At 55.8% G+C, this 21,059-nt stretch overlaps 2 protein-coding genes across 4 annotated transcripts; one reads left to right on the plus strand and one right to left on the minus strand.

Moving 5' to 3' along the window:
* The first annotated feature begins 2,475 nt into the window (after positions 1 to 2,475).
* On the plus strand, positions 2,476 to 13,786 carry PTGS1 (prostaglandin-endoperoxide synthase 1). Of its 2 annotated transcripts, none has more exons than XM_033077520.1 (11): positions 2,476 to 2,541; positions 7,829 to 7,945; positions 8,073 to 8,213; positions 8,956 to 9,099; positions 9,436 to 9,617; positions 9,704 to 9,787; positions 10,103 to 10,349; positions 10,618 to 10,904; positions 11,558 to 11,705; positions 12,048 to 12,421; positions 12,499 to 13,786. In XM_033077520.1, the coding sequence occupies exons 1-10, from the start codon at positions 2,496 to 2,498 to the stop codon at positions 12,401 to 12,403; spliced, it is 1,752 nt and encodes a 583-aa protein (XP_032933411.1). In that variant the 5' UTR covers positions 2,476 to 2,495; the 3' UTR covers positions 12,404 to 12,421; positions 12,499 to 13,786. The 2 variants fall into 2 exon arrangements, with proteins under 2 accessions (XP_032933411.1, XP_032933410.1); XM_033077519.1 differs by lacking the exon at positions 2,476 to 2,541 and adding an exon at positions 2,811 to 2,919.
* Positions 13,787 to 16,614: 2,828 nt separating this feature from the next.
* On the minus strand, positions 16,615 to 20,823 carry PDCL (phosducin like). 2 transcript variants are annotated; one of them, XM_033077853.1, is made up of 5 exons: positions 20,792 to 20,823; positions 20,248 to 20,291; positions 19,770 to 19,944; positions 18,979 to 19,160; positions 16,615 to 18,092 (listed from the first exon to the last, which is right to left on the minus strand). In XM_033077853.1, the coding sequence occupies exons 3-5, from the start codon at positions 19,936 to 19,938 to the stop codon at positions 17,541 to 17,543; spliced, it is 903 nt and encodes a 300-aa protein (XP_032933744.1). In that variant the 5' UTR covers positions 19,939 to 19,944; positions 20,248 to 20,291; positions 20,792 to 20,823; the 3' UTR covers positions 16,615 to 17,540. The 2 variants fall into 2 exon arrangements, with proteins under 2 accessions (XP_032933744.1, XP_032933746.1); XM_033077855.1 differs by lacking the exon at positions 20,792 to 20,823 and adding an exon at positions 20,668 to 20,689.
* Between the last annotated feature and the right edge of the window lie 236 nt (positions 20,824 to 21,059).

Genomic DNA, 21,059 nt, shown 5'->3' on the forward strand with positions numbered 1-21,059 from the left:
GTCAGCCTGGGGAAGCTCCACGGCCATGCAGATCGGGGTCAGAGGGACACAGGGCTGGGGAGTTGTGGGGTGCCCCTGCCCCGCAGCTCTGCTCCCTGCGTGGGGTGTCCCTGAGCTGCTCCTTTGCCCCTTGTCTCACGGCTATGGGGCCACAGCACCAGGTGTCCCCATGGCACAGGTGTTCCCATGGCTCCAGCACCCTTGGGAAGATGTGGGGAAGGATTTTGGGTCACACTCTCCTGTTCCAGTAAAGTTTCGGATTCCGGGGGCAGCACCACCCGAAACACAGGGAATGAGGGGTTCAGGGCACCGGAGGGGAGATGCGGGGCGGCCCAAGGCAGAGCAGTACAGGACCAGCGATGCTTCGTGCTTCCCAGTGCTTCCCAGCGCCTCCCAGCGCCTCCCAGCGCCTCCTGCCGCCGCGGCCGCGCTGCCATCGGCGGTGTTCTGCTCCATCGGCTGCGTTCTGCTGCCATCGGCGGTGTTCTGCTCCATCGGCGGTGTTCTGCTGCCATCGGCGGTGTTCTGATTCCATCGGCGGAGTTCTGATTCCATCGGCGGAGTTCTGCTGCCTCCCTACGGAGGACGCGCCGGCAGCACCGGGGCCCCGCAGCCCCGGCCGGGACACGCGGGGCCGTGACCGGGGCGGGGACCTCTCACCGGTGCCTCAGCCGGGGCTCTTGTGCATCCCAGCACGGCTCCGAAATTGCCTTTTCCTTCCTGCGGCCATTCCCGCAGCCCTCCCCAGGGCAGCACCAACAGCGCTGGAACCGCCAGGGCCCGAGCGGGAGCTGCTTCTCTCTTGCTTTCCCCCAGGACATGGCAGTGAGGCACCCGTGGGATTTAGCAGCACAATGGAGAGCCCCTTTCTGCTCCAGAGTGGTGTCCATCTGCTGGCCAGACCCAGTGCCCAGGTTGCCAAGCCCAGATGTGCCCTCTATGCCTCAGGTGGCCCTGGCCTTGCACCAAGGCTGTGAGACCACAGTCTCACACAGAGCCCAAGCAGCACCACCCTCCTTTGCCCTGGCTGGGGACAGGAACTCATCTGGGCACTCAGGGCTGGCTGCCATCCTGGGACTTGAGGCCAGACACCGTGGGCTGCAGCTCAGACAGAGTCACAGGAAGTCTGTTGGCAGCCAGGGCTGGCACCAGGGAGTTCAGTGGCTGCTGGTTTAGAACTGAGCATTGCAGTGAGGGGCCTGGGTACTCGAGAGCCAGCAGGAGTGATGGGAGTCTGCAGAACACCCTGCAGCTGGCAGCAGAGCCCCCCCTCACCCAGCAGTGCCAGGACAGCCCCTCCATGGCAGCCCTGGCGAGACAGCTGGCCCCGGGCTGTTGCAACCGTTTCCGGTATTGTGCAAGAGAGTGGTTATTAAAACCTGATGAGAGGCAAAGGAGGGGGCAGCGAGAACGGGAACGCTGCCGGAGCAGGACATCCCCAAGGGCTGCGGGGCTGGCCCGCAGGGGGAGAGGGTCAGGCTGTGCCAGGTCACACGTGCTGCGGTCACAGTGTCAAGCATCGGGTGCAGGACGGGAGGGGGACACGCAGAGCTGGGGCTGGTGGTGCTCCAAGAAGGAATGGAGGGGAAATACGCACACCCAGAGGGTGAACCACTGCCTTCCTTGGGGCTGTGACACCCAGGGCAGGCTGGCAGGGGCAGCTGGCTACTTTAACTGCACACATAGAGCCAAACCTGCCCCAATTCCCTGTGTGAGTTCATCATGGGAGGTAGAGACTGTCCCCACCCTGCGTGAGCGCATCGTGAGCCCACTGAGCTCACGTTTATGTCATGGCTGATGCATTTGCCTGCTGAAGCTGGATCTGAGGCCCTTGTTCATTTTTGGACACCTGTGAAAGCCCCTTGCCCTGTGAGGACACTCCCTCCGTGCTGCTGAAATCCCACAGAGGAATCAAGCAGGATCCACGCAGGAACCGCGCTCCCCCAGCCTGCCAGGGCTTCCTGCAGCTCAGCACAACCCGCGATAATCCTCACACACAGCCAGGCCTGTGCTCACCACTTCCACAGCACTGCACGGAAGAGGGTGAGCAACCGCAGGCTCTGAGCTCTGCGTTCCACCCGTCTGGGGACATCCCAGCAAGGTCTGCAGCCCACCATGCCCTCACCTACCCCCGAGCCATGCAGAGCCTCTCCCTGCCCCACACCATTCCTCTGGAGTGGCCGCTGCCTGCCCGGGCTGGGCTGGCTGGATCCTGTCCCTGCTGCCAGCGGCTGGTGCTGGGAACAAAGCATCCGGCAGGAAACACCCAGCGATGGTTTCATCGATAAACTCAGCTTTTCTGGCCGCTGGTGGCTGTGGGCAGCCTGGCCCTGGCACAACCGGGCAGCACTGCTTGGGCAGCCTCTTGCGGCCAGTGGGAAGAGTGGAGACAGGACAGGGAGTTTAGGGGGTGGGCACGGAGTCCTGGGGCACCTGGAGTCGGGGTGGGGAATAGCGATATAGGGGGAGGTGGCATCAAGGCCGTGGGCGTGGGGATGCAGCGGGATGTGGGGACCAGAAGCTGGGTATGGAGATGTTCGGGTAGGTGGGAACTGCGAGGGAAAAGAGGAAACTCGGGGTTCCCGGGAGTTCCCGGGGCACGGCTGGGGACGCAGGGGTGGCCGAGGGGACCAGGGGACGGGAGCGCGGCCAGGGCAGTCCCCCGGCGGGCCGGGCTGTCGGGGGCGGCCCCGTCCCGTCCCGTCGGGGGCGGGAGGCGGTGCGGCGGGGGCGGGAGCGGCGGGGCCGCGCCGGGTGCGACGGCGGGACGGGACGGGACGGGACGGGACGGGACGGAGCTGCCTCTCGCCATGGGCGGTGGGTGCCGTGCCCGGGCCCCGCCGGCCGCGGGGCTCCGGCTGCTGCTCGCCCACGCCGTGCTGTTCTGCGCCGCCGGGAGCGCCGCCGGCACCGGCTCCGGTACGCGGGGCGGGACCGCACCGGGAGGGAGGGAGACGCGGGGGAGTCGGTACCGGTGGAGCGGCGACATCCCGAACGGGGCATTCGGCACCGTGGGGTGAGAGGGGACCCGGTCCCGCAGGTTCCGGTACCGGGAGTCCCGGGGAAGCAGGGAGCGCTGCGGGGCGGGCGCTGCGGCACCGGGCCGCGGTCCGGCGGGTCCGAGGAGGGATCGCACTCGTCACCCCCGGCTGGTCCTCGCCCGCCGGTGCCCTCCGTGTCCGTGTCCGTGTCCGTGTCCCTGTCCGTGTCCGTGTACGGGGCGGAGGGCAGGCACGGTGGGCAGGGGCGGCTGGCAGGAGCCCCCCGACCACCGCCCGAGTGAGGGTGCCCGCAGCCGCAGGTTTTGGCCCGTCACGCCTGGCTGGGAGCAAAAGCGCCCGGGTAGAACAAACTTCCTCTCCGCCTCCCGCAGCAGGGACCACACGCAGGGCCCGGGGCAGACATCGCTAGCCCGAGGCGGCTGGGCACGCACGACAGGGCTGGAGCCCCGCCAGGACCGCGGCCACCCCGGGCCGGCCCCAGCACGGGGTGAGGGGCAGTGCCCGGCTGCAGTGCCCGGCTGCAGTGCCCGGCTGCAATGCCCGGCTGCAGTGCCCAGCTGCAGTGCCCGGCTGCAGTGCCCGGCTGCAATGCCCGGCTGCAGTGCCCGGCTGCTCCCGACAGCCGCCCGTCCGGGACGGGGCTTCTCCAAGGAAAGGGCGACAATTCCCGTGCGTGCTGGCAGCCAGGGCCCTTGCTGCTGTCCCCAAACACAAGCCCGGTGACACTGCGGTTGGGAGTGAGGGTGGAGGGCTGGCAGCAGCAAGGATGGCTCTGGTGGCCTCAGGCATCGTTTAATTCCCATGCCCTTGTGCTGTAGGAGTTCACCACGTGCTGCCCAACCTCAGGCACATCAGATGTGGAGGAATAATGCTGATTATGGCAGGCACCCATAGAGCATGTGGTTAATAAAACCCTTTCTCAAACCCCATCAGTTCCATCCCCAGCCCCTACAGGGCAGATTCCTCCAGCTCCTTACCCAGGGCATTATTTCCAGTCCCTTTTCTGTGAAATGACCTTATTCCCTGAAGAAAACCAGCATGGACTTGAGGCCCTCATCAGATTTTACAATTCCTCTCTAAAGTAACATAACATTCTCAGCAAAATGAGCCCAGGCACATGGGCTGCATCTCTCAAGGGTCTCTAACCATCTGTGTTCAAATGGTGCCAATGGGGACCCCATCTCCAGCCTGCCCAGGTCAACCTTCCACTGTGGGAAGTGAGGTGTCCACACCCAGGAGTCCCCAAAACGTGCTGAACATGTGGCATATCAGCCACATCTGCTGAAAGGAGGGCCCCCAGGGGACAGACCTGCCTGCCACTGGCTGGGCTGGACGCACAGGTAGTGGGGACAGACAAGGGACAGCCTCTGTGCTGCTCCTTCTCTGGTTTGGCTGTCTCTTTTTACATGTTGAGAAGTTCCTCTGGGAGCTGGGGCCAGCTGGGGCCAGCATCTGTATGTCCTGCTGAGCACAGACAGAACCTGGGGATATGCTGGGGACCCACATGCCTGAAGCAGCTGAGACAGATGCGACACTGGAATGGTGCAGCCCTGGAGCTGACTGCTGCACAGGAAGATCAAAGCAAAATTCATTATGTGCGGGAAAAAAAAATACCTGGGATACATGATATACATGAAAGAACGGCTTTTTTCCAAGCCTTAATTAGAGAGGGAGATATCTGATTGAGAAATTAGGGAAACTGTGCTGTGCCCCGAGGTGCTGCCAGCAGAGAGTCTGGGCTCTGCTCCTCCCCAGCGCTGCACCAGGAGGACCACAGCCCTAATCTAGTCCTCGGATCTGCTCTCAAAGACCAAACAACAGGATGTTGGGCTGAGACTAGGATCTCCTGCTCACTTGATATTTGCTGCTCATAGCACTCCACTTGACTCCTCACTGGCTGCCCCTTGGCTCTGAGCCGTGGTGTTTGTTCTCTGAAGACTTTTCCTCTGGCTGTGAGCGGAGCCAGGCTGGTCCCAAGGTGTTTCTCAGTTTTCCCTGCAGATATTGCCCTTGGCTGCTAACTTGCCTTCAGGGGTGTAGTTTTATTCAAGTGTTCTTGCAAAGTAAACCTGACCACCCTCTCAGCAGCCATTGCACAACTCGGGCTGCCAAAGAGGAGCAGTGGCAGCACCCCAACATCACCGTGTGCCCGAGCCTCAGCCACGGCACCCATCAGGCACAGGCCCTGCTTTGCATTCATGTCTGTTTACACTGCCCATGGTCTGTGCTTCCTCCCAGCACATCCCCTCTGCAGTGGGGCTCACAGAGAGTCAGCCCAGGCTGTGGAGTGAAGCCAGCTACTACACGAGAGCCCTGGGGCTGTCACCCCCCCAGCCCATCCCGGGCAGGCAGCCTGGCTCAGGTGCAGGGGGAGGATCACTGAGCCCACGTGGAACACAGCTGTGGCCCTGGCAAGCTGCTCCTGCTCATGGTGCTGCCAGAAGTGGTTGCAGATGACAATCTGGCTGTGGTGTGTGTGCTGTGAATAGTTCATGGGCCTGAGAAAACCTTCCTGGATCAGAAAAACAAGTGCGTAAGCGTTCCATCGTCTTCAAAGCCCGCAGCAGTGGGGCCATGTTCCATGGAGCGAGCCTGGCTCCATCCTGGCCATGATTCACCCCAGGTTGCTTTGGCTGCGGTTTGCAGAACGGATGTTGTCGCCGAAATCTGGCATTTTTCAGCGGTGATGGAGCGTGTGCACCAGCCCTGCTGGCACGGAGGGGCCACACGCTGGCAGAGGCTTTTCTCATACCTGGAGCTGTCCTGGCAAGGCCAGCGCAGGATTCCTGGCCGGGGTGTGGAGAGGCACGGAGCTGCTGCAGAGGGAGGCTCCGTGAGGATGTGAGGTGGTTGTTGTCGCGGGCCAGGACACGCTCCATCCTCTTCCCACCCTTTTGGCTGGAACATGCTGCTCCCACCCCACCTTTGGGATCCCGCTGCACTGACACCGTGGTGAACCGTGGGAGGAGGCCAAGCCCCCCGGCACGCTGCCAAAGCCGCCTCGGAGGAGGGCTCGGCACCACGCGCCATCGAGTCCCGCACTGGGGAGGGCCCCGGCAGAGTGAACTTCTCCTGACTTCCCATCTCAGCTGGAGAGAAGGGCAGGACACGACCTGCTGTGCCGGAGCCTGTGGCACAGAGCATCCTCCCAGCCCTGTGGCTGTGGCACCCACAAAAGCCCGGCTTCCCCCGGGTTGTACCGGGCACGGCACAGAGCTGCTCTTTGGGGCTTTTGCTGTGCCTGCAGCAGAGCCAAGTGTGGGGCTACCAGCGTGGGAATAGCCCAGAGGATGCTCCAGCTGTGCTGCAACACCTCCCCCTTTCCAAAAATTCCCATCTTGCAAAAATCTGAACGGGTGGTCTGACCTTAATTTGTCTGAGATAAATAAGATCCTGCCTGCTGCCTCCCGTCTGGAGACATGAAAAGATTGGAGATGAAAGGGAGCCTGATGGAAGTGCTGGGAGCTGAACGCGTCTTTGCAAGTCGGGCCCTGTGCTGTGAGGGATTTGGGACCACAGGGCTGAGCACAGCCCGGCAGAGCTGCTGGCTGAGCCCCAGGCTCCCAGGGAGCCCCTGCCCTGCCCCGAGCGTGTGGCTGTTGGGAGCAATTTCACAAAATTAGGTTTATTTCTCAAAAATGTTAATTTTTAGCTGCAATTTCCTATGTAAAAATGTGGTTTCTGTTCTGCATGCCCATCCCACCACTCCAGCAATGGAACCTGTTCCCAAATTCCAGAAGAACATAAAGCAGGTCTGGCAGGGATCTGGTGAGCTCACGAAGCACATGGAGCAGCTGATGGACTCAGGAGAGCTTCCTCCATCAGCTGTGACACTGGGCAGTGGCTGTTGGTCTCTTCAGCACTCAGGGTGCCTTGCCTGTCTCTCATCCTGCAGCCAGCAGCTCCAGAGCTGGGTGTTGTGTTGGCGGCACCTTTGTCCACGAGTGCTGTGTGTCCTGGTGGGGCTGGTGACCTCCAGTGTGCTCTGACCAAGGCAGGTGTGCTCCAGGAGATCTGGGCTTTAGGCAGTTCCATCCTCCTGGCACAAAGGCTCTGTCCAGGGTCTGTGGGGACAGGCCTGGCTTGCTGAGTTGAGGATGCCTGTGAGTTCAGGAGGCAGCTGTGACAGAGAACATCCAGATTTCCAGAGCATTCCTTGGGCTGACGGAAGGCAGAGGAGTCTCTGGCCACCCTGGGCTGTGCTTCTGTTTATCCTGAGGTTTGCTGCTCATGGAGGGGCTGCGGATGGTGGAGTTAGAAGGATCCTCCTGCTCTGGGACAGACCAGAGAGGCTTGGTGTGGATGGTGCTGCCTCAGCATGGGAGCCTCTCTGTGCCGGGGGTCTCCCTGCCCCACGCGATTCCACCGCCCTGGGAAGGGCTGGAGGGGCTCTTATCTCGTCCCTGCAGGCTGGGCACGAAGGTGGTGGAGGAAGGGGCTGGGCGGGAGCGGTGACTGAGCTCAGAGAGGCCCTTTCCATCCGCTCAGGGCGGCGGGGGCAGAGGGGCCCCTGCCAAAGCAAACTGCCCTGACAATGGCTGTTATTATTAACACAGTTGCTGTTTAATAGAACGTGGCTTTATGTGCTGGGGCTCCGGGGGCACAGCAGCCCCTCAGGCATGAAGCTGTGCCCCATGCATGGAGGAGACCACCATAACATGACAGTGCTGGGCTCCTGCAGCACAGCACCTCCTCTCCTGAGCTGGGCCCGGCTGGGCTGTGTCTGGGGCAGTGTCCCCCTTTGAGGAGCAGGGAGCCACCAGATGCAGTGATGTGGTGGCTGGATGATGATGTTTCTCTCTCTCTCTCTCTCTACCCCCCTGCAGTGAATCCCTGTTGCTATTTCCCCTGCCAGAACCAAGGGGTGTGTGTGAGGGTCGGTCTGAGAGGATACGAGTGTGACTGCACACGGACTGGGTACTACGGGGTCAACTGCACCTCCCGTAAGTGCCTCTCCCTGGGATCTGGCACCCCTGGGTGCCAGGGCAGCACTGCCCACAGCACTCACTGACAGCAGATGTGGGTGGGCTGGCTCCTCAAGAGGGTGAATGACTGGTCTGTTTCTCCCAGCTGAGTTTTGGACACGTCTCCACAACCTGCTGAAGCCCAGCCCTGCCTTCTACCACTTCATCCTGACCCACTTCAAGTGGTTTTGGGACATTATCAACAGCACTTTCATCAGGGACACGCTCATGAGGCTCGTGCTGACAGGTGAGGGGTTGGACAGGGTCTGGGGGCTCAGCAGGACTCAAGGACCCCCTGGCCTGGACAGATGTGTGCGTGGGGACAGCAGGGCTGCAGTGATGCTGAGCAGCTCCTGTGAGCAGGGTGGGCATCAGGCTCGAGTCACCTCACCAGGCGACCCAGAAGGTTGTCACCCTGTCCTTCCATCACCCTGTCACACTGTCACTGTACCCAGGGGGGCTGCCCAGCCTGGTTGCAGAGGGGTGTAGGGGGTCTCCAGCACTGTGCCAAGCTGCCAGATGGCTGGAAAACATAAGCAGTTCTTGGCATGCTGCAGTCCCCAGGCCAAGGAGCTCTTTCACAGCTGCACAGAAAGCAGCCCGTGGATATATGGCCCTTGTTACTCATGTCCCCATATTCATCACTTTGCATAAATATTTAGGTTCCAGCTCTTGGAGCCGTAGGGACACACTCACAAGGCTCCGGCTGTTGGCTTCACCATTTCTATGCGTTTGTCATCTCATTTATCATCCAAGAATCCACTTAGCACATTAGCACAAGCCCTCCTTTTCTGCAGGGAATTGCAGCCTTTAAAAGGCTCGGAGCAAAGCCCAGAACACCCGCATGCCTCAGCTGCTGGTACCTGTCTGGTTTTTAGGGTGTCAAGAGGGGTATCTGGCAGCACAGAACAGGCAGGCAGGGACCAGGGGCAGAGCCTGTGGGTTGCTGTCTCAAGCCCCACAGCAGTGATCCCCCTTTCTCCTTTCAGTTCGTGCCAATCTCATCCCCAGCCCCCCCACTTTCAACTCTGACTATGGTTATATCAGCTGGGAGGCCTATGCCAACGTCAGCTATTACACCCGTGTGCTCCCGCCCGTGCCGGACGACTGCCCCACGCCCATGGGCACCAAAGGTATGTGCGGGAACCTGCACCCTGAGTGTTTCCCACCCAGCCACCGCCAAACTTTTGCTGCCATGGGCACATCTGCAAGCACCACTGGCAGTGCCACGTGCTACCACTGTCATGCCCAGGCTGGCTCTGCAGCAGGAGGAACTTGATGGCATCTGGATTGCTGCTGGGACAGCTCAGGCTGAGCTGCTGGGGCATGTCATGGCCTGTGTGACAGGGCTGCAGTGACAGATGAGTCTGCCTGATGCTGCAGCAGACACCACCAGCAGCCCTGCAGACAGCACCAATCCCCAGGTGGGTTGGCACTGGGCATCTGCCCTCAACCTCCATCCTTTGCAGGGAAGCTGCAGCTCCCTGACCCCGAGCTCCTGGCGGAGAGGTTTCTGCTGCGGCAGAAGTTTGAAGCTGATCCCCGAGGTACCAACATGATGTTTGCCTTCTTCGCCCAGCACTTCACCCACCAGTTCTTCAAGACATCTGGGAAGATGGGACGTGGCTTCACCAAGGCTCTGGGGCACGGGGTGAGGGCATGGAGGCAGTGGGAGTGAGGGGGTGCTGGGCTCCATGTGCCTCTCAGAGCAGCCTCCATGCCCTGCTCTCTCCACAGGTAGACCTGGGACATCTGTACGGGGACAACCTGCAGCGCCAGCACCAGCTGCGACTCTTCCGAGACGGGAAGCTGAAATTCCAGGTACCACCCAGCACAAAGGAAACACATCCCAGCCCTGTGAGCCAGGGTTGTTTGAAGCCCATGTTTCTCTGGAAGTTCTTGGGAGACCCCAGCCCTGATACCCTGCGTGGCTGCTGGCTGGGGGACAATCCCTGGGGTGCAGCTGCTCTGACAGCAGCTGTATGAGGGCTGTATGAGGGAGGTGTTTCCATTCCACTCACCTCTTGCAGGAGAGCAGAGGTGGTGCCCTTAGGGAGGCAGCTCCTGGCTGGGCAGGATTTTACCTGGATGTTTTTGTCCCCTTTGCCCTTTCTGCCCTCTCACTGCTGTGCCCAGGTGGTGGATGGAGAGGTGTACCCGCCCATGGTCACCGAGGCCCCGGTTCACATGGTGTACCCGTCGGGCGTGCCCAAGGAGCAGCAGCTGGCGGTGGGGCAGGAGGTGTTTGGGCTCTTGCCAGGGCTCTGTGTCTATGCCACGCTCTGGCTGCGCGAGCACAACCGTGTGTGTGACCTGCTCAAGCGGGACCATCCCACCTGGAGCGACGAGCAGCTCTTCCAGACAGCACGGCTCATCCTCATTGGTGAGCAACTGGCACTGCCCTGTTCCACCCCCCCGGGATTCACATGCTGGCCAACCTCTTTATGAGGGTAAGGCCAAACTGCCTTTGAGACCATTCCTCTAGCATCCTTCTAGGAATCGTTTGTTTTGGTTCATGTAGCAAAAAAATTGGCTTTGGTCCATCAAAAAGGGTCAGGAGGAGGTGGATGGCTGCTGTGGTAGATGTGGGTAACATGTCAGGTACAGAGCTGGCTCCTGCTGCTGCCAGCTGCTTCTTTTCTCCTGACCAGGGGAGACCATTAAGATTGTTGTTGAAGACTATGTCCAGCACCTCAGTGGGTACTACCTGAGCCTCAAGTTCGACCCCGAGCTGTTGTTTGGGTCACAGTTCCAGTACCGGAATCGCATCGCGGTGGAGTTCAACCAGCTCTATCACTGGCACGGGCTGATGCCCGACTCCTTCATCATCCAGGGACAAGAGTACAGCTACAAGCAGTTCCTCTACAACACCTCCATGCTCACGGACTACGGCGTGGAAGCACTGGTGGAGTCCTTTTCCAAGCAGATTGCAGGAAGGGTAAGGTGCTGCTCTGCCCTCCCCAGGAGGGACACTCATGCAGTGGGGTCACACCGAGTCTGCCCAGGGTGGCAGCTGATGGGGACATCAGGAGTCCTCCCCACCAGCACCGTGGCAAGGCTGGCCCTGGCAGCCCCAGTTGCTTGCCCTTGGTGCTCTGTAGTAACGTTCTGGGGATGCCAGGAGCCTGTGGAAGCTGGGATCTCCCCAGGCCGGCTGTGGAGCAGCGTCTGGCACTGTTCTTTGCTGCCATCACATGGATGTTTTCTTCCAAGCGATTGCAGCTCCATTCCTGACCCTCTTAACTTGTGCCAAGCAGCCCAGCTGAGGCTGAGCCTAAGGCCCTTCAGGCATTTGGGTTCTCCCAGTGAACCTGAAATCTCTCTTGTCCTCCCAGGTCACTGGGTCACTGTCCATCCAGGACTTCTCCTGCCCTGTGCCCTGCCCTGGGAACAGTGCTGACCTGATCAAGGTGTTCTACAGCTGGTTTTTGCACTACCCACTGGCTCCCCTTCCTCCTTCTGCTGCAGTGATGTGCTGCTGTCCACTACACAAGCCCAGGACATGGATGCTTTAGCATGGTGCCCTTCTGGAGCCAGTGCTGGTGCTGCCTTGTGCCTGATGTGTGCTCCTCCTTGTTCTCTCCCCTCCAGATTGGCGGGGGACAGACCATCAATGCCAATGTCCTGCACGTGGCCATTGGGGTCATCAAGGAGTCCCGGCAGCTGAGGCTACAGCCCTTCAATGAGTATCGGAAAAGGTTTGGCATGAAGCCCTACAAGTCCTTCCAGGAGCTGACAGGTAGGGCTGCAAGTGCTGCTCCTGGGGCTTTGCTGGGGCAGGGCTCTGTGCCCGTGGGTGAGTATGAGGCCATGAGCTGCCCCTCTGCCACTGGGCTTGCCCAGCAGAGCAGCTGCTCCTGCCCATCCCAGCCCTGCCTGCTCATGGCCCTGCAGTGGGGCAGACTGGGCTGATGCAGGGATGCAGGGGTCCTTCCTCTTGGGAGTCCAGAGGACAGTCCTGGCCTGGAAATCAGGCTTGCCACTGTCTGTGTGGGAGTCACTCTCCCTTAACCCACTGCAAGGCCAGTCCTTGCTAGGTGTGATTCTCTTGCTAAAGCACTCTGATGTTCACTTGGTGCAGGAGAGGAAGAGAAGGCAGCAGAGCTGGAAGAACTGTATGGAGACATTGATGCTCTGGAGTTTTATCCAGGCTTGCTGCTCGAGAAACCCCAACCCAATGGCATTTTTGGGGAAAGCATGGTGGAGATCGGAGCTCCATTTTCCCTGAAGGGGCTTTTTGGCAATCCCATCTGCTCCCCAGAGTACTGGAAACCCAGTACATTTGGCGGAGCAACTGGCTTTGAGATCGTTAAGACAGCATCCCTGGAGAAGCTGGTGTGCCTCAACGTGAAGAAGTGCCCGTACGTGGCGTTCCACGTGCCAGACGCTGCGGAGCACGGCAGCCCTCGGGCTGCTGGATCATCTACAGAGCTCTAGCAGGGATCACCTGCCCAGGTAGGGCCTGTCCTTGCCCTGGTGCAGGCTGAGCTGAGCTCCCAGCCTGGTGCTGAGTATTCTGTTCCTTCCTACAGTGAATGGATAGAGGAACCTGCCACCCCTGTGCCGAACAGAATCAGGACAGGAGATGGTCCCACCCTGGTGTCCTCCATGGCAGCCCTCAAGGAGAGGCTGCTCCCTGCTCTCTGAAAAACTCAAGTGCCTCGGGAGTGTGGCTGCCAGCTCTGTCCTCAGCAGACTCAGTTCTCTTGATAGTGAATACCTTGCACAAAACAGCTTTGGAGTTTCCCAGCAGACACTCTGGACTTCCCAGTGCTTTGTCACCTTCCATCCCTGCTGCCTCCCAGCACCAGGCCACCAGCAGCCCCTCTTCCAGAGGGGTCATATCCACGTTACACCTGAAAATTATTCCTGGAATTCATAAAAAGTGTAAGACTAGAAAAATTTCATTTTAGGTAACTGGTTAGTACTGACTTAGTTCTTACCAGGAGTCCAGTTCTTCTTCACACCTGTTTCCAGTAGAGACTCTCTTTCCTGCTCAGAACAGGAGCCCAGAGCCCAGGGAGCACTCCCTCCTGCCCTGCTGCACCTGGTGAAGCAGTGAGCTGCCCGAGGGATGCAGAGGAGGTGGCAGCATGCAGAGGGACAGGGAGGACACCGTGTTTATGCTGCCCAGTAGTGGCTGACTTGCAGTAGAAGCCTGCTTTGATCCAATTCTCCTGCAACAGCCCAGCACACATGTACAGCTGGAAGAAGGAACCTAAGCACTGTCTCTCCTGGGGAAGACCAGAGAGATGCATGAGATGCCCAGACCTCCTGTGTCATGCTGGCTTGGACCCTGGCATGTGCCACTGGCTGCCAACCCTGGCTGCTCAGAGCAAACTGCTACCTCTGTGCACACAAAGGGATGGAGTCTCTTCCATCCCAAAATCTTCACCTTTCTCTGCACTAACAGCTCAGCAAACACACCCTCACAGCACACACAGCCTGCTTCTGTCCTCCAAAACAGACCTCAGCCCTTGCCCAGCCCAGCCACATGGTAGGTGGCAGCCACTGTCCTTGGTCACAGTCCCTGGCCTTGATCCCCATCAGATTCTGCTTAAGCTCCAGGAAAAAGGACTTTAATAAATAATTTTAAAAACCTCCTCTATTCCTGGCTGTGCTCACCAGTGCTGTGCTGGCCATTGCTGACTGTACCTGAAGCAATAAATGGAGCAAGCACCCTCCCTTAGATGCTTCCATGGGGGTCTCTGAGTGTCCTGAGGCAGTTTGAACCTTGCTCCCCTCTGGCCACCCCCAGCCCTGTGCTGCCAATGCTACAGTTCAGTGTTTGGACAATGCTCTCAGGTACAGGGTGGGATTGTTGGGGTTGTCCTGGGCAGGGGCAGGAGTTTGATGATGTTTGTGGGTCCCTTCCAGTTCAGGATATTCTGTAATTCCATGGTGACACAGCACTTAGACCAACACTGTGTATTTCTATCACATAAAAAACTATCCACACATTAATCTGGCTTGCCTGGGTGTTTGTAGACATGTAATAGTCATAGTCTGTAAGACAGCATGCAGCTGCAGCTCCTTCCTGTGCTGTCCTGGAGGAGGGGAGCACTCCTGAGCCTCTGCTCCATCCCAGCAGGATTCCCAGGGAGGTGTTACAGGAATTTTAAAGGGATATGGTAAAGCAAGCAGAGCCTCCCAAGGCACGAGCCTTCTCATTCACTCTCTTTAACCCTTCAGAAATGGGATGGCATTACCAGGATATCATCTGGATTTTAGTTTCCTACAGGATGTGGGGAAGCAGAGAGGCCAACAGGACGCCCAAGGCTCAGCAAGCAGTTTCACCTGCTCTGTGCTGCCCTGGGCTGGCCCTGAGCAGTCCTGGCACTCCCACCGTGTCGTGAGAAGTGCTGAGCAGCAATGCAAGAGGAGGACACGGTCCTTCCCCGCCCACACGTGCCTCCAGCCACCGAGCACACTTCCAGCTGTGTGTGTGACCTCCCTTCCCACGAGGAGCTGCTCCAGCCCCGAGCATCCTTCCCATCCTTCCCATCCATCTGGCAAGAGGCACAAGCTCGGCTCGTTTCAGTTAAACCACAAACATCCTGCGTTTGCTCGTGGCTATCGCCGGCTGCCAGCGCGGCTTTGGGACCAGCTGATAACTGCACGAGAGCCCCTGGGGCACACCGAGAGCAGCCCGGGTGTCTCTGCCACCAAAGGGGAATGTTCCACGGGGAACCAGCTCAGCTGAGCCACCACTGGCAAACCTGGCACCTCTTCCAACCAGTCCAGGACAGCATCTCCCTCCTGCTAGCAGGAAAAGCTTTGAAATAGTTTCTTTGAAGGACCAACATGTACCAAGCCCAGGCAGAGCATCCAACACACGACTGAAATCTCCCCCAGGAGCCAGGCACCCACAGCTCTGCACACAGAGTTTCCCCCAGCCCAGCACTGCTGAGCTCTTCTGTTTTCTCTGCTGGTTTTCCAGTCATGGCAGTTTGCAGAAATCACTCCCACTGTCACCAGTTTGTCCAGCACAAGGTACAGCCCCATCCAAGGCAGTGTTTGCATCCACACATGGATCCAGCATCACCCAACCATGGCAAGGGCTCCCTGCTGTGCTCTGGGGCTGGTGCAGAGGAGAGTGCTGTCAGAAGTACCCTCTATTTGAGCTCTTGGTAAACACAGCTCGTAGGACAGCCTCTGTATCTCTAAACAGGCCTCTGAGGAGCCCAGCTGTGGTTTGCCTGCGGTGGGGATGGACAGGGACAGGAGGATGGGGCTGCCTGGGTTCCTGCAGCAACAGTGAAAACATCCATCTGAGGTTGTGTGGCCTCAGGATGATTCACTGAGCAGGAGGAAGAAAAGCAATCCCCTCTTGGAGGGAGTCTCCAGAGTCTCCCAGCCCACCCAGCAGGCCCCTCTGCTGCAGGAGTCAGGCCAGACTGCACAGGAAACCTTGTTTGGATTTTCAGCAAAGGCACATTTTGAACATTTTACAAAGAGGCAGATAGGAGACCAGTGTAATCTTTTCTTTGCTAAATCTTGTCCTGCGCTGCCTGGCACCACAGTTAAATGTTCATGTTGAGTTCATCCTGGGATTTCATTCCTGCCCTTGCCAAGCAACCATCTGTGCTTCCCTGTGCACTCACACTCCGTGCCCAAACTCTGCTGTTTGTGTTGGAACATCATTAACTGTGAGCAAACCCAGGTGATGCCACCACTAGGGTTGTAACACCCATCACTCCTGGCTGCCTCCCTGCACTGCACTGCTCCTTCCAAAACAAAACATTTCCCAGAGCAACACACCTACCTGACAAGTGCTTTTTCAACTCCTATTTATAGAACTCTTTGAAAATGCAGCTTCAAGAAAGGGCAAAAAGCAGCAGCAGCTTTTTCCCAGCTCAGCCTCCTCTCCCTGCTGACAGCTGTGTGGCCTGTGCATGAACAAGCAGCAGGGTTAGGGCACAGCTTCTCTCCCCTCACTCCCTTGTCCTTGATAGATTATTCCAGATCAATGATTAGTTGGATTCAGACCTTTTTTGTTCTCCTTTTTTGCTACTGGCACTGCCAACCACCTCTCCCATACCTGAGCACAGGAGGTTCCTCACCAGGAGTCACCTTGCTCCAGGCCACAGAGCAGCAGGGGAGGGTTTGATCCTGTTACGGTTTTGTTGCCATAGGGGGCAAAAAAAAAAAAAAAGAAAAGCACTTTATAAAAAGAAAACTTCAAAGTAACTCAACCAGACAGCTCTGCCTTGATGCCCTCTCCAAGACAGGTTTTATGATGATGCTAAAATGCACCCTGTCTGTACAACAGACTTCATTGAATCTCATCCTGGATATGAGTTACAGTTACTTTGATATTTTCCTTAAATGTGTTGATATCCACACTCAATTATTTAATTTCATACAACTTACATAGGGTTTTTTTTTTTCTGTAATTCTCAGATGAAATCTCTCACCACATTTGAAAACTTGGATTTCTGCCAGTTTCCTTAAAACAGCTACAATCTGTGCCAACTCAGTCATTTTAAATTAGAGATTATTTATTTTTCTGCTCATACTACTTTTTAAAACACAGTTTAAATAGATACAGTTAGAAATTCTCTTTTTCTAGCCCAGGATCCATTCTTACTAAGATCCTATTAAGGTCCACAGACACATTTGCAATTCTTTCTGGTGTTCTAAAGTGCTTTACATAAAAATTGCAATTAAATTTATTCATTAAATCATGGCATTACATTGGGTCATATATTTAGGTAATGATAGTCTACTTACTCCTACTGAAGGCAGACAGAGAAGAACTTTAGCACTGATTTAGTAATTTTAGCAAGAGATGAAATTCTGAGGTTATTCAAGTCCTAATTCTGCATTTTGCCAACAAAATTCTCCTTGCTGTTGTTCAGCACACATGTTGGGGTTCTCTGTAGCAGACAGTCTCTCTGAAGAGGCAGAGCTCATTTTCTGATCAAGTGACTACTATGAACTCCAAGGATGGGTTTTTTAAAACCCAAGAATGCATTAAGAGCTGTAATTGCATTTATGTCTCAGGGAAGGTTAAGGGAAGAAGAACTCTCTTCAGCTGAAAAGCAATTTTCAGGATGAAGCCAGGAGTTGTCTCTATTTGTAAGTGAGGAAGGAACAAAAATTTAAAGCCAAATGTTAGAACAAGATTCTCCCAGGAAGGAGAGTGCAAATTGTGGAATGGAACATGGGACCTCACACTTTTAACTGGAGCAGTTCAGCACCAGGTTAGTAAATCTTGAATTTTAAAAGCTCTTTTATTTGCAGTCTCAGTTCTTGTCCTAGGGAGTTGTCAATTGAAACGTGCAAGGACACTGAGACATGACAACAGACAATTTCCTAAACTGACTGAATCGTGTCAGAACTCAGTGGTCAGTAAAACACATTTGAATTGCATAGAAATGAGACCGTTTTAGCTGTAGATACTGAATTAATTTAAGAAAATGTTAGGAATTCGTTGTTATTTTTAACGAGCAACAGTCAAAGTGCACGAAGGGGAGGAATACATACCCACACAATGGAGGAGAGAGAACAATCCCTAGCACAAGAACATCCCACAGCACAACTACACCTACAGGCCCTTGGCATAAATGGCTCAGTCTATTTCTAGATCACTGTCTTCACTGTAACATGCAGATGGGTTATGTATAGAAGTCAGGAGCAGTACGTCTTTTTCTGGCAGCAAACCACATTCCTGCAGAAAAGCCTCCAGGTCTACAGCAAAAAAATCTTCTCCAAGCTGGTCAGTGATGCGCACAAAATTGCCAATGAGCTCCCCTGCCTTGTAGACCAGCAGAGCTGGCAGGGCATTGTTAGTGAAGCGAGTGCTGGCCCCAATGAGTGAACTCTTCACTCTGCAGAATTTCACTGTTGGGTACTCAGCAGCCAGGCAGATCATGCAGCCGTTCAAGGATTCAGTGCCAGGGATATCATCTTCATAGATATGGATCATGATCAGTGTGCTCTTGTGCTCTTTGTCCACGGTGTCCAGAAATGCTTCTCCACTGGTGATGTCAAACACCTGCTTGAATTGCTGCCCACTGTACAACTGCTGCCTCATCTCCTCCATCCGCTGCTTCCTGTAGCGCTGCAAGAATTCCTCATCATCCTCATCATTGTGGATCATGTTGTATTCTTGTAAAGTCATCTGAAAAACACACACAGAGATTCCTGAAAAACATCTGCACCACTATATGGGTCACTTACATAATGAGAATGTAAACCAAGAGGATTAATGTGGGTCACTCATCTTTAATAACAGCAAAGTGCAAGCCATGAAGGCTCAAGCACCCTGTGTATTACACTCCATTCTCATCTAATTAGAAACCATGTCCAGTGGGAGCAGCAATTTCAGCCCTGGGTATTCCAGTTTCCACAAGCTGCACTAATAACACAAGTGGCTGCTCTGTGCTCCCACTTTAATCCAGGTTAATGGTGGCCATGTGCTTTCACCGAGCTGGGAGCACTGGCTTGGAAACTGTGCCTGACCTAAGATGAGTTTCTTTCTTACCAGCTTTTCATTTAGCTGTTCAGTTAACACTCTGGGGCACCACTGTGCCTGTGGAACTGAAATTAACAGGATTTTATCTCTGTTCACTTGCTTCATTAAGCTTATCAGCATCACTCAAGATACAGGAGAGCACAGTCACGTTTAATCATCTGAAGGCACAAACATATCTGCAAATTAGTAACTTCTCTGACTACAACTCAGGGCTAGTTCACAGTCCAGCTGATTAAAACCATTCACCACCTCCAATGTCTTCAATTTCTGGAGTTCAGAGTTGAATTCTCAACACCCCCTTACTAATTAATAATGGCTCCTAGTTTCAGGCAGGGGAGGCAGAATTCATAATTTTGCTGTACAACTCTTTACATGAATCCCCTGAAGATGACTTACTTGATCAACAGATGAGAAATCTGGAAAAAGCTTTTGGACCTCTTTGGTATTGCAGCTATGTCACTTATTTGTTACCACAGGCAAGCAAAACTGTTAAACACTTAAGTGGCATTTGAATTCCTTTGCACCATCCTACCTTTCCATTGATTTTTTCCTGAAGCTCTTTCTGCTTCTGCTTGTCAGCCTCCTCATCCAAGTGAGACCTGCAGGTCATGGACAGCTTCTTGATGAGCCTCTCCATCTCCCTGCGCTGCTCCTGCCGCTGCTCCGTCTCCAGCTGTTTAAACCTCCGCCAGTCATTAATGACTCCCTTGGGACCTGCAATCCAGTGTGGAGGCATTTCGTGTAAAAAAGACACTACAATTGTACCTACCACTTACAATCAAGGAATAATTCATAATTCAGTAAAATAGTGATCCTGTCATAAATGTTTTTGTAACTGTGCAAAACACCGAAATGAGTAATGTGCCATTTGGATGTCCTTGAGTTTTTATTTTTTTTAATAAGAAGGCTACACTTTATTAAACTAGGCTACTCTTGTAATTGTCCCAAAGATTAGTATCTGTGCTCTTGAAATAGAACCACCAGCCCACAAGAGTTCCTCTAACGTTAGCATGGCTTTCATCAGAACAAAATAATGATATATTATTAACCAAATTGTACAAATCAGCCTTGCCTCAGCTTTCTATCCAAAGCCTGATTGCTTCAGATATAACGCTGAATTTGAATTCTCTCAGAGGAGAAGTCAAACATTAAGAAAAGAACAGGTATTAAAAATAAGGTTAAACAAGAGCCAGGAACTGATCATCCTCTGACTCAAACATGCATAAACCCAAGAGTTCCATTTTTTTAAATGAATTTTAGAAGAACATACAAAATTTCCAACAAACAAAGGATTTACAAAGAAGTGCACTGGTATGATGATACCTGTGTTGACAGCGCTGCCATCGCTGCTGAGCTCCACCTCGCCCACACTTTCAGGAATGTTGCTCTCCCCTTCTTTATCCTCCTTCTCACTGTCTTCATCCTCACCCTCGCTGCTGCTGTAATAATACTGCAGCTTCTCACCAAGCAGTTTATCATCTGCAGTAGTCATTGTGCTCTAAAAATAAATTAACAAGAGGATGCATTTCTGATCAAACACGTAACACGATGCTCCTTTACTTCCTCAGGGCAGTTTTTAATCCCAGGAGAACACAGCCTACTCTCAAACAGCTCTCAAAGCAGTCAGTCACCTGGGTTAACTCTTAAGCCACAATTTAAAACTCAATTTAAAACCTTAGAGCCTCACTGGACAGCTCCATCAGGCCGATTCCCAGCTACTGAGTATTATTTGCATTATTTAACCACAATTTATTTGAGCTGAAAAACTATCAATGTAATTAACAAACTACAGTGTTCTGACCTGTATTCTTTTCCAGTCTTTCAGAGATAAGCTTCTTCCAAGTCCTGGAAGAAGAAATTTTAATCAAATCAGTTGATTCGGGCTCACGCTTGACAGTGCAGAGTCTCCCAGCCAGCCCAGGCCGTGTGTGTGGCACAGACCTCGCCGTGAGCCCTCAGACACAGCCCGGCTCCCGCTTTTCCTGCCGAACGCTGCAGGTTCCGCGGAGTTAACCCCAGATCCAGCCGATTACAGCGCCAGATGGGCCGGGATTACCGGGATCGCTCCGCCGCGGGGCCGGGCATGGGCGGGACACGCTGGGCCGGGGCCGGTGATTCCGATGGGCCCCGAGCGAACCGGCTCAGCTCCCACTGCCCGACCCTGGCCCCGGCCGAGACCCCGCCCGGCGCCTTCCCCGGCCCGGCCCGACTCCGCCATCACCTCAGCGCTCCCGCCGCCTCCAGCCCGGCCCTGCCGCCTCATGACTCCCAGCCCCGGCCCCGCCGCCGCCTCAGCGCTCCCGCCTCCCCCAGCCCGGCCCGGCCCGGCCCCGCCGCCGCCTCACCGTTCCTGCCGCTCCTGCCTCCCCCAGCCCAGCCCAGCCCGGCCCGGCCCGGCCCCGCCGCCTCAGCGCTCCCGCCGCCTTCCGGGGCCGCCGCGCGGGGCACGGCGGGAAGGAGGCGGCCCGGGGAGGAGACGGGCCCGGCCCCGCTGCCCCCGCCCCACAACGGCACCGGGAACGGCACCGGGAACGGCACCGGGAACGGCACCGAGAACGGCACCGAGAACGGCACCGAGAACGGCACCGGGAACGGCCCCGAGAACGGAACCGG

This window comes from Catharus ustulatus, chromosome 21 (assembly GCF_009819885.2).
Source record: "Catharus ustulatus isolate bCatUst1 chromosome 21, bCatUst1.pri.v2, whole genome shotgun sequence".
Classification (NCBI taxonomy): Eukaryota; Metazoa; Chordata; class Aves; order Passeriformes; family Turdidae; genus Catharus; species Catharus ustulatus.

Bases quoted from the DNA above. Each gene is read 5' to 3' on its own strand.
- PTGS1 (XM_033077519.1), top strand. From the start codon at position 2,811: ATGGGCGGTGGGTGCCGTGCCCGGGCCCCGCCGGCCGCGGGGCTCCGG. The intron at 9,788-10,102 runs GTACCACCCAGC...TGCTGTGCCCAG, and splicing joins ACGGGAAGCTGAAATTCCAG to GTGGTGGATGGAGAGGTGTA. The intron at 11,706-12,047 runs GTAGGGCTGCAA...CACTTGGTGCAG, and splicing joins GTCCTTCCAGGAGCTGACAG to GAGAGGAAGAGAAGGCAGCA.
- PDCL (XM_033077853.1), bottom strand. From the start codon at position 19,938: ATGACTACTGCAGATGATAAACTGCTTGGTGAGAAGCTGCAGTATTAT. The intron at 19,161-19,769 runs GTATCATCATAC...ACTGGATTGCAG, and splicing joins TGGCAGCGCTGTCAACACAG to GTCCCAAGGGAGTCATTAAT. The intron at 18,093-18,978 runs GTAGGATGGTGC...TGTGTTTTTCAG, and splicing joins AGGAAAAAATCAATGGAAAG to ATGACTTTACAAGAATACAA.